General features: G+C 38.0%; 1 protein-coding gene across 1 annotated transcript in view; it reads left to right on the forward strand.

Moving 5' to 3' along the window:
• PLCE1 (phospholipase C epsilon 1) overlaps positions 1 to 14,428 on the forward strand; it is a 340,613-nt gene that overhangs the window by 204,674 nt on the left and 121,511 nt on the right. The window contains 1 exon segment of the mRNA XM_030568608.1: positions 84 to 388. Coding sequence (XP_030424468.1) covers positions 84 to 388 — 305 coding nt within the window.

The following is a 14,428-nucleotide window of genomic DNA, read 5'->3' on the forward strand; positions in this document are numbered from 1 at the left end:
GCAGTCTTAGTATGTTTTTGCACAATCAAGTATAATAGATGAAGGAAAGAAGCTACATAATATTTTGTTTTGTTTTGTTTTAGAACGTCAACCGTGCACATCTATGGCTGGTTCAAATGTGCTCCCCTCCAGTGTAGCTGGTATCAGTAAAGAGCTGATAGAACTTCAGCACCTCATTCAGTTCCCAGAGGAGGTTGCTAGTATTCTGACTGAACAGGAACAGGATCTCTACCGAAAGATCTTGCCCATTGACTACCTCTGCTTCTTAACCAGGGATTTGGGTAATGCTGAATGTCAGAGCAAACTTCCATGCATTAAAGCTTCCATATCTGCAACTATTCTTTCTTCCCAAAATGTTGTTGAAGATCTCGTGACAAGATTTAATGAGGTAAGACAAGATATTTTAATTACTTCATAAGTGGTTTGATACAATTTATGGGCCAGTTTTTCCCTTTTATCTAAGGGATACTCTGACAATAATTTTTAAAAATGAATGATGAAATTTTTAAAGCTGATCAGGGAGCCACACGACTTCTATTGATATTAATGGGAGTTGTATGACTAACTTACTTAGTCAACTTTGAAAATCTCAACCCAGGCTTTTCTCCCAAATTGGAAATGTAAACAAGAAAAAAAACATTTAAATCAAGTCTTGTTCTCCTGTAATGTGTTTATTTTGGCATGTATTCTCAATCACATTATTACTCTGCTCAGAAGCTGGAGGGTATTTGTTTTGTGGACAAAGAATGATCTTCTTAGTAGTCAGCATGGAAGGATTATGAACTAGGAGTTTTTGGACTCCACTAACTACTTGCATAATGATTTAACTGTAATCTGGAGAAAGTTAATCCCTTTGTGTGTCTTGGATATTATTATACAAGAAATGTGACTTAGCTGAGTACTTTTCCATGAACCGTATCTGGAGGTCCTTAGTATGGTTTTTTTTTTCTCAGTTTTTAGTCAGGTAAACTCCGATTGACTTTAATGGAAATTTGACCAAGGGAAAACTTAGTAAAGACCTCAGGATTCAGCTCTGGGAAAATATATTAAAAATGAATAGTTACTTTAAAAATGGAATACAATATACAGTGTTAAATCAGTAGGACTGTCCTAAATTTATGAAAACCAAAAATACAGTTTTATCTCAATCCTACCCTTTGCTCAGTCTGTTGTGCCTAACCATAGGATGTATTTTGTATTCTTAAATGAGATACTAAAATTCAGTGATAGCGCAGAAATAAGTGTTAGATCAGGCCATGTATTTAACCCGTAATGAACAGTCTGAGTCCTAGGTAAATAAAAACTGAGAACTAACCTCTTCCAAAATATTTTTATTCCTAGCAGGTCTCAAGATCTAGGTACTTAAAATCCTGTAATTCTTTTGGTTTTTCCTAATTCAGTGCTAAGATAAGAACATTTAGTGATAGAAAACTGGTAAATACTGTCTTGAGAATGCTACAGAAAGCTTTTCAATTATGTAAATAACCTCTAGTTACAGCCGTTTCTGAAATATTCGTCCCAATTCTCCAGTATGTTGGGGCTACTTTGTGTTTCTCGGTAGTGAGAAGAAGTCTTGAAGCCATCAGCTCCAACCTGTGGAGGATTCTCCCTCCCTAGGGTACCTATCTTATGGCCACTGCATAAGGAATGTCATTGGGAAGAAAGGGGCGTGGCCAGAGCGCTCTTGTGTCCTGGCAATCTGCAGTTGCCCAAGTGGCCCTTTGGGGCATTTTGTAGTTAACTAGTGCAAACTAGGAAAGCCTTTGTGGTGTTGTAACTTGCAGTTTGGGACAGGGGCTGGGTGAAATATTTTGGCCAAAACATTTTTTGTTGAAAAAATATAGAACTCCAAAATGGTTTGCAAACTTGTGTTTATTTCCCTGAATTGTTCAGTTTTGGGAGGAGTGAGAAAGACCTGAAAAAGGTTTTGATTTTTGAAAAGTTTTTGAAAAACATTTTGATTTTTTGTTTTGAAACATCTTTTTGTTTGCTTTAAATTTTCTTTAGTTTTTTTTGTTCAACTTGAAACTAAATTTTTACATTTTTTTTCCCAATTCATGGAATAGTCTGTAAAACTTCAATTTTGGGTTCACCCAAAACTAATATTTCCCCTCAATTTTTTTGAAAATTGCCAGACAACTGAAAAAAAATCTGTTATTCGAACTGCTCTGTGTGAGACCACAACAGCCCCAGGATTAGGGAGGACGCCACTGATTTAAAAGCAATGATGAGATTTTAAATTCTGATCTTGTGATTTGTCGAGGATGGCTAGGAGTATTTTATGTCCAGTGTGAAGCTGAAAATTAAAGCTACCCATTGACATTACTATATTTTCTAACTTTAGTGCGTTGTGATCTATCAGACTTTGCAACTGTCACTATGCTTTCAACCTAACTGTACTTTTTTTGGCACTACTCCAAGATTAATTCCTCAGAGCAGCCGTTCTCAAACTCTGGGTTGTAACTCCATTTTAATGGGCTCACCAGGGCTGGCATTAGACTTGCTAGGGCCAAAGTTCCACTACCCAGGGCTGAAGCCAAAGCCCTGGGCGGGGCTCAAGTTACAAGCCTCCCACCTGGGGCTGAATCCCTTGAGCGTTGGCTCCCCACCCAGGGAGGGGACTTGGACAGGCTCAAGCTTCAGTCTCCCCTCCTGGGGTCGTGCAGTAATTTTTGTTGCTGGAAAGGGGTCATAGTTCAATGAAGTTTGAGAACCCCTGCCTCAGAGTATTGTAATTTTAACTTGTGCATATACTACTTAATCATCAATACAATGTATTACTTCTAAGCGTTATTTGCAATAGATCTTATTAACTCAAAAAAAGTTGTGTTTAAATGGAGTTGCTGTGTAACATTCACTGCCCCTAATAAATCAGTATCTTAGCATCTGCTTTATTTTATAGCACAGTTGAATATATATCAGTGTCATATTCTACTAACAAGAGTGGACTTTCTAAATGGCTTTGTTTTCAAATGTGCGAGAAAATTCCTGCACAGAGAGTCATACTTTTGTTGGCAGAAGACAATGAGTGCTTGCTGATTTTCTGGCATTGCCTATAAGAATACTGGAGTATATTTATACTCTGGGAGCCAAAATGAATTTCAAAATGACAGGCTTTTGCTACATAATGGGAGAAGATTATTTCATATCATTTTCCTTCTTTTCAATAGAAATTATTGCATGCAAACTATCTTTCATGTAGTGATGTGCTTTGTGAATTTTTTTTATAAATGTAACTGAAAAGTTATCCTATTTAGTAGTTGTTGTTTCATGATAAAAAGGAAATTCAGCCAAATCTTAACACACTTAAAGGAGTTTTCACCGAATAAGGACTGCAGGATTGGTATTAAGTATCTTCTGCAAAAAATGTGCCTGTTAGGCGTAATCATCTAGGGACAAATCCTGTTCTCATTGAAATAAATGTTGTTATTACTACTATTTAATATTTATATTACAACAATACCTAGATGCCTCTTTCATGATCCAGGCACCAAATTTCCATTGACTTCATGGTGCAGGATCAAGCCGTAGAGAGTAGAAAGTGCAGTTGCTATTATGAAACTTTTGCTTACTGTATATTTAAATGGCATCACTGGAGGATATAGACAACACAATAAGGTAATGTTCTGGTAGCTTTTATTTGCTTTAATTTTCTTAAATCACTCTAGTTACCACTTGTTCACACTTTGGACTTGAATTGCAATATTTGGGCTTAGAAGGGAGGAAAAGCATGTTAATAGCTCATAAGAGGCAATATAAGGGATATTAAAAGGGGAAAGAATCCATGATATATGATCAAAACCTTATGGAATGGGAATGATTTATGCAGGGTAATCTGGAGGAAGGGGCAGAGTCAGAAATTAGCTGTTTTATGCACCATGTATAATTTCTGTTTAATTTGGAGCACTTAAGTGTATTGGATCTGCTTGTGTGTCAGTATACATTTATTTTTTGGTTTGCTTTTGTTATGAGATGACAGCATGGAACTCCTGTCATACAGGCTTTTGAAAATGCAAGAAAAAGTTTAAAAAAAAAAGTTAAATTAAAAAATGTAGTGAATGGTCTGCCTCTCTATTAACATAACACATAGGGAGAAATGTGTTAGTTTTGCTCCTAGTCAGAAGAGATTTGAGGCAGAATGTATTTAATTCAATTGGAAGGAGCCATGCAGAGTGTCTGAGGCCTTTCCATAAATAAAAGGTGATCAGCATAAATATAAGAGTGGTTAGGAGAGATCTTGGCGAGCAACAATATCATTCACAAGATGTGAACCACTTCTGATTGGACTAGAGCCGCATGTGGACTCCTGACTTCTGAGGGCAATTGTAGGGATAAATTAAATTATTCAGATATTTTTCAGCAATGTCTGCAAAAGTGAGAACACTTGGGTATCGGTTTTCCAGGGATCATGAAATGGTGCGTTTTAATTCTGAACAGCATCGGGATTATGAATGAGGGGGAACCTGATGCTATTTCAATGCAGTTGGATCAAGCACAGATATAATAAGATCTCGTGATGGTCCAATCTTAGAAAAAAGTTTCTTATGAATATAATTGCTATAGTGTCAGCATTTCATTGTTGCTTCAGTAGGCTCACTTATATTCATGACTAGAATAAGTACCTCTACTGCAGTTAGAAGACACCTTTATCGGTCAAAAATGGTTATTTAAGATAAGCATTTATTGTTTTGGGTTTTTTCCCCAGAGATTTAGGGAAAGCTTTTAGAGAAAATAGTAGCACTAAGATTAGAGAGAAACTACCTTTATCTATAACATTCTGATAAAAAGAAAATAGAATAATAAAAGCACCTTCAATACAGACTTCAGTTGTGGCATAGAGGTGCTAGAGCAAGATAGCATAGATTGAAATTACTGGCCAGAACTTCACAAATAACAGAATGAATACATGACTAGCAAATTATTTTCTTGATGATCTGAGCCTGGATAAGGGAAGCCTGCCTCTGTTTAAGGAAGCATGACCATTTGGGTATTGGAGGTATGTGATTCAGGGAGTATATATCATTACCTTGGAGAGACTTCCTTGCCGGAAATTTGTAACCCAGTGGTCTGCGTGCCTTACATGTTTCGCTTTGTGCCTGAGCCACAGATGAGTCTGTTTACAAGCCACAGCTATAAAGAGCCTGCTTCCTTAGCTCAGGTTACTTTCATATCTAGAAGTCCCCAATTCAGTCCCTTGTGTCAGCCATGATGGCAACTGTCCTAGTTTCATCCAATCACTTTTTTCAAAAATATGTGAGGGGAAAAAAGGCTAATGGTGAATAATCTGTGACATATAAAGAGTAACAGAACTACTCTCAGAAATGGCCAGGTACCCTGGTCTGTATTCCACCTTCTTCACTGTACTCTTGAAGATTGGGTAGTATAGACAGTTCTAGCTCTAAAGGGCCTAACCAAATCCACAAGGAAATACAGGTTCCAAATATAATATACCTGTCATCTGGAAAACCTGCCATTTCTCTCGGGAATTTATTATCTCTGATGGACCTTCCAGGTGAATATGCATGTAACAGTGTGGCCCAATCTCATAAGATCTCTAGTGTTTTTGTAGCCTCTGCAACATTTTTTTCAGCTTTCTCATAAGATCAAATTCACTGGAGTTAATATAGAAAGGAAAAGTAGTGGTGAACATTACTACTAGAGTACAGATTACTAATAATGCTAATATAGAAAGACAGGATATTACATTGAAGAAATAGTTGATAAAACTGACATTAAAATGTAAAAAAATGAAAAAAACAAAACCTTGTCGATATGGGGGCTAGATATGTACTGGACTTTAAAAAGAAAAAATCAAAATGTTGGAGAATGAGGGAAGGCAAAACATTTTAGGTTAATTTCCAGTAAGTGAAGACAATATTGATCTGTTCAGATTCATAGGAAAGCTATCTGATCTTCTAGATCTCTAAGATTAAAATGATCCAATGTGTACTCAGTGATGCTATAAAACTACTGTGATGAGATATTGTAGTGCAGAGGAAAACAGAAGATTACAGTATGATAGTTATCCTGGCTGATAAAAGAGAAACAGGACTGAGAGAGAATAGTGGCTTAAGACATGGAGGTATTAAAATCCTCATTTTTCCAGAATTGACACAGAGCAGATGAAAAGGGAAGTTGCAGATTAAGTAGTCCTTGTGAAGGAATAAAATCTGCTGTACTTGTAACCAGTGAGGTTGCAGGTCACATATGGAGAACAGACCCATCTGTTCTCAGACATCCTATCATCAGCTGCTTTGTTGCTCTAAATCTGATAAGAAGAGCAGATTGAAAACAAAGCAGGAAATTCCATCAAAGTCAGAAAAAAAGACAGAACCATAAAGCCATGATAAATGACATAGGGCTTGTCTATCAGAGGATTTTAAAGCAAATCAAACTAAGTTTAACTGGTTTGAAAATGGTCACATACACATCGCTCAATCACTGTATGCTGACTGCACATTTGCTCTAAACTCAAGAGTCCTTTGGCCAAATAGACTAGGTTTGCTGCAAATTGAATTAGTGCAGTCTGTTATTCTTGTGAACGCAGTCACTGTGCACCACTTGTGACATGCTTCCATCAGCTGTCCCATAGTGCTTTGCAGATTAACCATTATTGATGTGTTCGTTCACCTGTATGCCCTTCCCTGCTCTGGTATCAAGTTCCCAGGATGTCTCCTTCTTTCTTTAAAAGATGGGGGGGGAGCCAGAATTTGCTCATTTGCTTCTGGATCCGAGTGTTTCAGCATTTTTGCAATACAACTGTATCTAGAGTGATAGCACTTTAGAAGCTGCATAACATGTCTTGCACAGCTGCTTGGAGCTCTGCTGAGATCCTGGATCTTGTTACCATCTTGGAACAAGCATCAGGATAGAAAGCTCTTGTGGCCAGCTACTGAAACAAAGACTTTTTTTGTGGATATTGCCAAGCAGATATCTGAAAGGAGCCATGACTGGGATCTGAAAGGAGCCATGAGCTGACCAGTGCCATATAAAGAGCAAGCAGCTCAGAAGTACTGTACATTGAAATGAGCAACAAAAGAATGCAGTTGAGCAGAGAATATGTGACCTGTTCAGTGTATGATGAACTGGACAGGATTCTACACCATATAAAGCTTGCTGGCTGCACTCTTCCCTCCCTTTCCTTCCACTGAGGACAACTTACGAGGCCCACAGGAGGATGCTGGGGATAAGCTATCCCCTGAGTAGTAGGATCTTTTTTGGACTTAGGCCCCTGAGTTTGGCCAGCTGGAAAACCAGTTGCAGTCATGTCCTGCTGCAATGTGCCCTGAATCTTGCCCTGCATCAGCCTAGCCAAAATCAAGAGTCAGACAACCTAACGGGGCTGTAGAGGGGCTTACTATCTAGCTTGGCCTTGACATACCCTCATAGCTCCCCCCCCCCATAACTTTGACATCATACAGGCACCACAAACACACAAACAAAACCGTGTAGTTAAAGCAGCAACATAATTTTAACCCACCCACTCTCCCAACCTATTAAGGAACAGCAGCAAATACATATATACAGCAAAGAGAAATCCCAGGACACCCAGTGTCTCCTCACGCACAAAACTGTGCTGTGTAACGATACAAGAAGCAGCTATCGCAGGCTTGAGAAGAGGGATTAGCCTTTCCCTAGGAGTAGGGAACCCTTTACTTTAACTGCTGGTGGATCATTTGTAAGGCTTTTGACCACTCTTTGGACTTGGAAAGTAGTTGGTAGGAAGTCGTCCAGGGAAGTAATTCAAGTACTCTGGAGTGGCTGTGATCACTGCCTCTGACAGGTCAGAGCCTGATAGAGAGGGAGGGACCAGGCTCCCCTAACAATCACCCTTTCATGAAGGGGGTACAGCCTGCCACCTCACCCCCTGTGGAGATAAGGGCAGGAAGATAGAGATATTGTAAGCTCTGAGTCAAGGGTGCTCCACACACAGGTGCCCAGAGGTGGGCTGAAGACCCTTTGTTTTGTGGGGACATTGGACTATATGCATTTTGTTGAACTCTGTGACCTCATAAAGGGGCAAATTCAATTGGTGACCTGGCCAGAGGGCCAAGTTGCTACCTACTGGAAGGTGGACTATCACAGTGTCTGAGTGATTGCTGGCAAGAGATGGGGGATGAGCTGAGACACAGTGACCTACCTGTTAGTCAGCACCACTGAACAGCCTAGCCCTGTGACACTGCCATTGAATGTTCTCAGGCACCTCACCATCTGCTTTGTGGGTGCAGCAGGCAAAGTCTAATACAGAATGCTGTAATACAGTCCAAGCATTCATGCTTGCCACGATTGTGGCGTGGTGCATTTCTGGTTCCATGGTGATAGGAATTTGGAAATTGCACTAACATGCTCAGAAAGGAAGCATGGTGCTGAGATAGCGGAAACATGGGATTAGGGGGAAAAAAATACGAAACCTCCTGGCTTCCACTTTGCATCCTATACAACTCACAGTGAAAACAATACCAGGATGTATACTACTCAGCTGAGAAACAAAGCACCATAGGTTACATCCCAAAAATGTTACTCCCTCAGTTCACAGCAAGCCACTTCCGTGTGTTCACATAATGCAAACTGGAAACAAAATGGGTGTCCATGCCGTCGGTGCGACTTGTATACTGCAAATTACCAGGTATGCATCAAATTGCTTTGTATTAAATCCCAGGTATAGCCTCCTACCCGGGCTACAACTTTTATCGGCAACGAATGCTCTCTGCCTTCCTGATAGAAATGTAACTGAATTTGAAACTTTAATAATAAGAAAATTTAACAAACAACAGTTCCAAAAAGCAATGTGCCTTCTCCAATCCTGTTGCTGAGATGAGATTTAATACACAAAAACAAAGGAAAAAGTTACAGGAACCTGGGACTCCAAAATTTCCTTATATACTTGATATTGCTCCAAAGTGGGATTATTTTTTATTGTAGCAAATTGTATTCTCAGTTATTGTTAAGACCCTATATTTTGTATGCCCTTTTCATTTCTTGTGACTGTCATGTATATGCAATTTAACAAGTGTATTATCCTGCATTTCTAGAAGGATTGTAAAGGGGAAAAAAATAGTGCTGCTTAATTTATTTTTCTGAGATTATTCATACATGGCAGAAAAATTAGGGAGTAGGTTTACATAGAACAGAACTGTTTTTTCTTTTTTCTCCATCTCTTTCCTCACCCAGTTGGCTGAGGTTTGTGATGATCTCAGCAAAGTAGAAAACATTTGCAGTCCTTTGACCTGTTTGGCTTGCAACTCAATTTGTTTTGTATATATACTTGTATTTTTTCTAAGCACTTCATATTGTTTACCAGTAACCTTGTTCCTGTCACTTTTATAAATAATTTTTGGGGTGGAATGTTGCATGAAATGTTGTGGACACATACAGGTTCAAATTTTCAACAAAGGCTGGCTTAATAAAAAAGTGTCAGCATCCTACATTTGTTCCCAAATTCTAGCCTCTTATGTCAGTTTGTTTCCAAGCCATGGGGAGAAAGGGCCTTCTTTAAAAACAAAGGAAAAAATTAACTATTTTTAGAAATTGTAGATGTCCAAATTACAATTTAGATTTAATGGTTTAATATAGGATATTGACATTCCTTTCACAAAGTAAAGTCTTTCAGAAACCTTAAAAAATGTGTCATGGTATTGATAAACTTCTCTGACATAGTAATTAATATATTAGAGTCTGAATGTCCTCACTTGTACCAGTTTTACATGATTATTAAATAATTTAATTCAGTAGTTACTCTTGATCTACACAAGTGTCAGAGGTAAATCAGGCTTTAAATGTGTAGAATGTTCTGAATAGTACGTGTGTGTAAACAATTCTATTAATAGATTTTAAAACTATAGTATAGCTTATGTCATGTGTATGCAGGTAATTAATGTGCTTTCAGTATGTTCCTGATTTTAGTTCCTAAATGAAGGTCTCACATTCAGTAAGACCAACTGTATAGAAACCCCATAATTTTTGAAAGTTTGATTAAAAAACTCAGTTGTGCTATCTCAGTCCTTTTGAGCACAACTTGTACCCCTCAGAGATTGTAGAACCATGTTAAGCACAAGACTATGCGAGAGTGATGCACTGGATCAGGATAAAGACAGTTATTCTTTCCAGTTATAAAAAATAATTACAAGTTGCATGTGTAATATGCAATATAGTAGTGGGATTAGAATTACAGTAAAATTGACCAGATACTATACTGTTGTTGGGTCCTGTAAAAGTCTAGGGATAAGAGAAATCCAATAATAATTAATAGGGCTGTCAAGCTATTAAAAAAATCATGCTTGATCGTGTGATTAAAAAAATTAATCATGACTGATTATGCAATTAATTGCACTGTTAAACAATAGAATACCATTTTTTAAAATATTTTTGGATATTTTCTAATATATTGATTTCAATTACAACAGAATACAGACTGAACAGTGCTCACTTTGTTTATTTTTTATTGCAAATATTTGCACTGCAAAAAACCCTGAGAGAAATAGTATTTTTCAATTAACATAATACGAGTACGGGAGTGCACTCCCTTTATCATGAAAGTGCAACATACAAATGTAAAATTATGTATAAAAATAACCACATTCAAAAATAAAACAATGTAAAATTTCACAGTCCGCAAGTCCACTCAGTTCTACTTCTTGTTCAGCCAGTTGCTCAGATAAACAAGTTTGTTTACATTTGTAGGAGATAAGGCCTGTGTCTTGTTTATAGTGTCATCTGAAAGTGAGAACAGGTGTTCTCATGGCACTGTTGTAGCTGGGATTGCAAGATATTTACGTGCCAGATGTGCTAAAGATTCATGTGTCCCTTCATGCTTCAACCACGATTCCAGGGGACATACATCCATGCTGATGATGGGTTCTGTTCCGTAACAATCTAAAGCAGCGTGGACCAACATGTTCATTTTCTTTATCTGAGTCAGATGCCACCAGCAGAAGGTTGTTTTTCTTTTTTGGTGGTTTGGGTTCTGTAGTTTCCACATCGGAGTGCTGCTCTTTTAAGACTTCTGAAAAGAGGCTTCACACTTTGTCCCTCTCAGATTTTGGAAGGCACTTCAGATTCTTAAACTTTTGGTTGAATTCTGTAGTTATCTGTAGAAATCTCACATTCTTTGCAAAAATCTGCAGTGAAAGTGTTCTTAAAATGAAAACGTGTGCTGGGTCATCATCCAAGACTATATATGGCAGAATGCGGGTAAAACAAAGCAGGGGGACAGACACTTCCCCCTCAAGGAGTTCAGTCATCAATTTAATTAACACATTTTTTTAACGAGCATCATCAGCATGGAAACGTCCTCTGGAATGGCCAAAGCATGAAGGGGCATACAAATGTTTAGTATATCTGGCATGTAAGTACCTTGAAATGCTGGCTACAAAAGTCCATGCAAATGCCTGTTCTCACTTTCTGGTGACACTGTAAATAAGAAGAGGGGCAGCATTATCTCTTGTAAGTGTAAACAAACTTGTTTGTCTTAGCGACTGGCTGAACAAGAAATAGGACTGAATGGACTTGTAGACTCAGAAATTTTACATTGTTCTGTTTGAGTGCAGTTATGTAACAAATTGCATTTGTAAGTTGCACTTTCAGGACAAAGAGATTGCACTATGGTACTTGTATGAAGTGAATTGAAAAATACTATTTGTACAGTGCAAATATTTGTAATAAAAATATACTTTGATTTCAATTACAACACAATATATATGAAAGCGTAGAAAAATATTTAATAAATTTCAGTTGGTATTCTATTGTTTAACAGTGAGATTAAAACAGATTAATTTTTGAGTAAATTGCACGAGTTAACTGCAATTAATCAACAGACCTAATAATTAATAGTATGATCAGTTTGTAATGAGGTTAATGCCCAAAGTCCCCAATTAGGATTAGGTTCTCATTATACTGGATGACATACAATCATACAAGTGGACATGGGCCCTGACCCAGATACTTGACAACGTCATCTGAAAAAGACAAGTGAATGTGGCAGACACTAGGAGGAAAGAGGGAATAAAGGGAGGAGAAAGAGGGATCTAGTCTGAGTGCTCCAAAAGAGTATAAAAGCATAAACAAAACAAAAAAATCCATCCTGCACTGAAATATGTTCTCCCATTGATATGTTTTTATTTTACTTTCTTCTGGGGCAGTTATGGTGAATCATTCGAGGTCTTAGTTTCAGGTACAACATACAATATTCTACTATACATCAGCACATTTTTTAATCTGATGCAACTAAAAGTGCGGGGGGTGGGAAATCCCTGTATTTGTAATGTTTTCCTTTTGAAATTAATTGATGTTTGCATGATGTTTTCATAGTTGGTTTACATGGCTCACTGCCTGTTTTTCCTTGTGGTGTTCTGTTGTATGTTTACTTCATAGTAGTTTGTTTTATGTTTGCAAGTTTTCAAAGTGATGATCTGAGTGGTATGAGAATATGTACCTGGAGTAATTTAAGAGCTGAGAGTTTTGTTTGTGGGACCCTAATGATTTTCTGAAGTTCATCAAGTTCTTGGATGCCATGACTTTGTAATCTACTGGGAGTATGTCTACACTGTAGAAGGTGGTGTGATTTTCTGCTTGGGTGAGCGTACTCATGCTAGCTTTAATCTAGCTAGCACACTAAAAATAGCAGTGCACACATGTCCACATGGGCTTCAGAGCAGGCTGGCAATGCACATATGTACTGAGAAGCCAGTGGGTTGTACAGCCTCTCCACTGTGATAACAAAAGACCAGAGTCTGTTGGCAGTAACGCTGGTACAATTCCAGAGTATTTCTGGCATAACAGTCTAATCTGATGACTCCAGGATATATTGACTAGGGCTTTATTCATTGTTAAATCTGTTAAGATTTTAATTCTGATGACAGTGAAAATAATTAAAGGAATGTATTGGAGAGCACCTCTTTCATTACAAATCAAGCACTCTACAACTATGTATAACAATTATATCAAATATACAGTAGTTAACAAGCAGTCCTTCAGATTTTCATAGGTTTCCAATGTTTGTGTGTTAATGTTCCCTTTCAGCTCGTACATCTGGGTTACATTATTGATATCTTTGCCTTCAGTTGAATTAAATAAGCATGACACTTATATAGCTTGAAAACTTTGTGAAAATGTATTAGCTGCTAGGTTAAATCTTTAGTTACGTCTCACCTACCATTTGATAGTCCTACGTGCCAAAGAGCGAAGCATATTCATTCTATGTAAGAAAATCATATTTTAGATTAAAAAATATGAAGAGAGCACAGTGTCTCTCTCTCTCTCTCTTGTTACAGGGTGCAGCAACTCTGAGAATAATAAAATGGCAGCTGTCTCAACTCAGACGGAGGACCAGATTCTCAACTGCTGTAAATGCGCATAGCTCCTTGACTTAATGGAACTACGCTGATTAATACCTGCTGACAGTCTGCCTAGAATTAGTAAAAATATAATATAGTGTAGGACCCGGAGAACAAAAGTATGATACAGTGGTATGTTCTATAGTTCGAATTGATTCCAGGTTCCTATAATTACCCAGATTTCACCCATTCCTCAATTTCCCCCCAAATAGAACATTCCTAAAATTTTACATTATGTCTTATTCCAGGTTTTAATTTTTCTAGGAAACTTTTGGGGAAAAAATCATAAGGAGTTTTAAAGTTAGGCAGCCAAATTCTGTGTTATACTGTGACCCATTTTAGTCACCCTGGAAATGCAAAAAGGGCCATAAAGCCAGTGGGTCCAGGTACTCTGACAAATACGCTGTCTGCTTGCAGTCCCCAGTGTATAGTGGAGGGAAGGCAGCATGGCCAAAGTGCCACTGAATTATAGCCATTGAGAAGCAGCCAAAACAGTTTCTTGGAGCCACAGGTAACTTGAAACTGCCTTAAATTTTGTCAGGGGCAAGGTCCAGAATAGGGGAGGCACAAAGATAAATTTGTGTACCTCACAGTGCCTCTAGGTATCTGCATCTAAGCATTTGAGAACAAAATTGAGGGTGTTGTGTACTGGATTTGGGAAGTGGCTTTCATCCCTGGCCGAAGACTGATAAAGTTCTCACACTTATGCCTTTTTTGTGACAAGTAAAAAAATCCACTCTTTTTAGAAATCTGTATTTTGATGAGACTACTGAATTCTTACCTAGTTTGCTGTGATAGTCAATAATTCAGCATCCCCATCTTAATAGCACATACTGAAACATGAATTTGGGTTATTCAGCTGAATATCCAGTTCCAACAATAATCTACCAGTTTCTGGTCCTTTGGGAGATTACTTCTTCCTTCTGTCTGGAGAGAGGGACAAGCAGAGACAGTGAAATATTTTTTGCTTCCTTTCTGTGAAAGCTAGGGGAAGGGACCAGATTAGGAAATGGAGAGATCTTTAGTAGTGAGGGAAGGGGGGCGGAAACAGGAAGCCATGGGGCAGGGATCATCACTTTCTCTTTATGAACCTATGA

Source organism: Gopherus evgoodei, chromosome 7 (genome assembly GCF_007399415.2).
Source record: "Gopherus evgoodei ecotype Sinaloan lineage chromosome 7, rGopEvg1_v1.p, whole genome shotgun sequence".
NCBI classification, from domain to species: domain Eukaryota; kingdom Metazoa; phylum Chordata; order Testudines; family Testudinidae; genus Gopherus; species Gopherus evgoodei.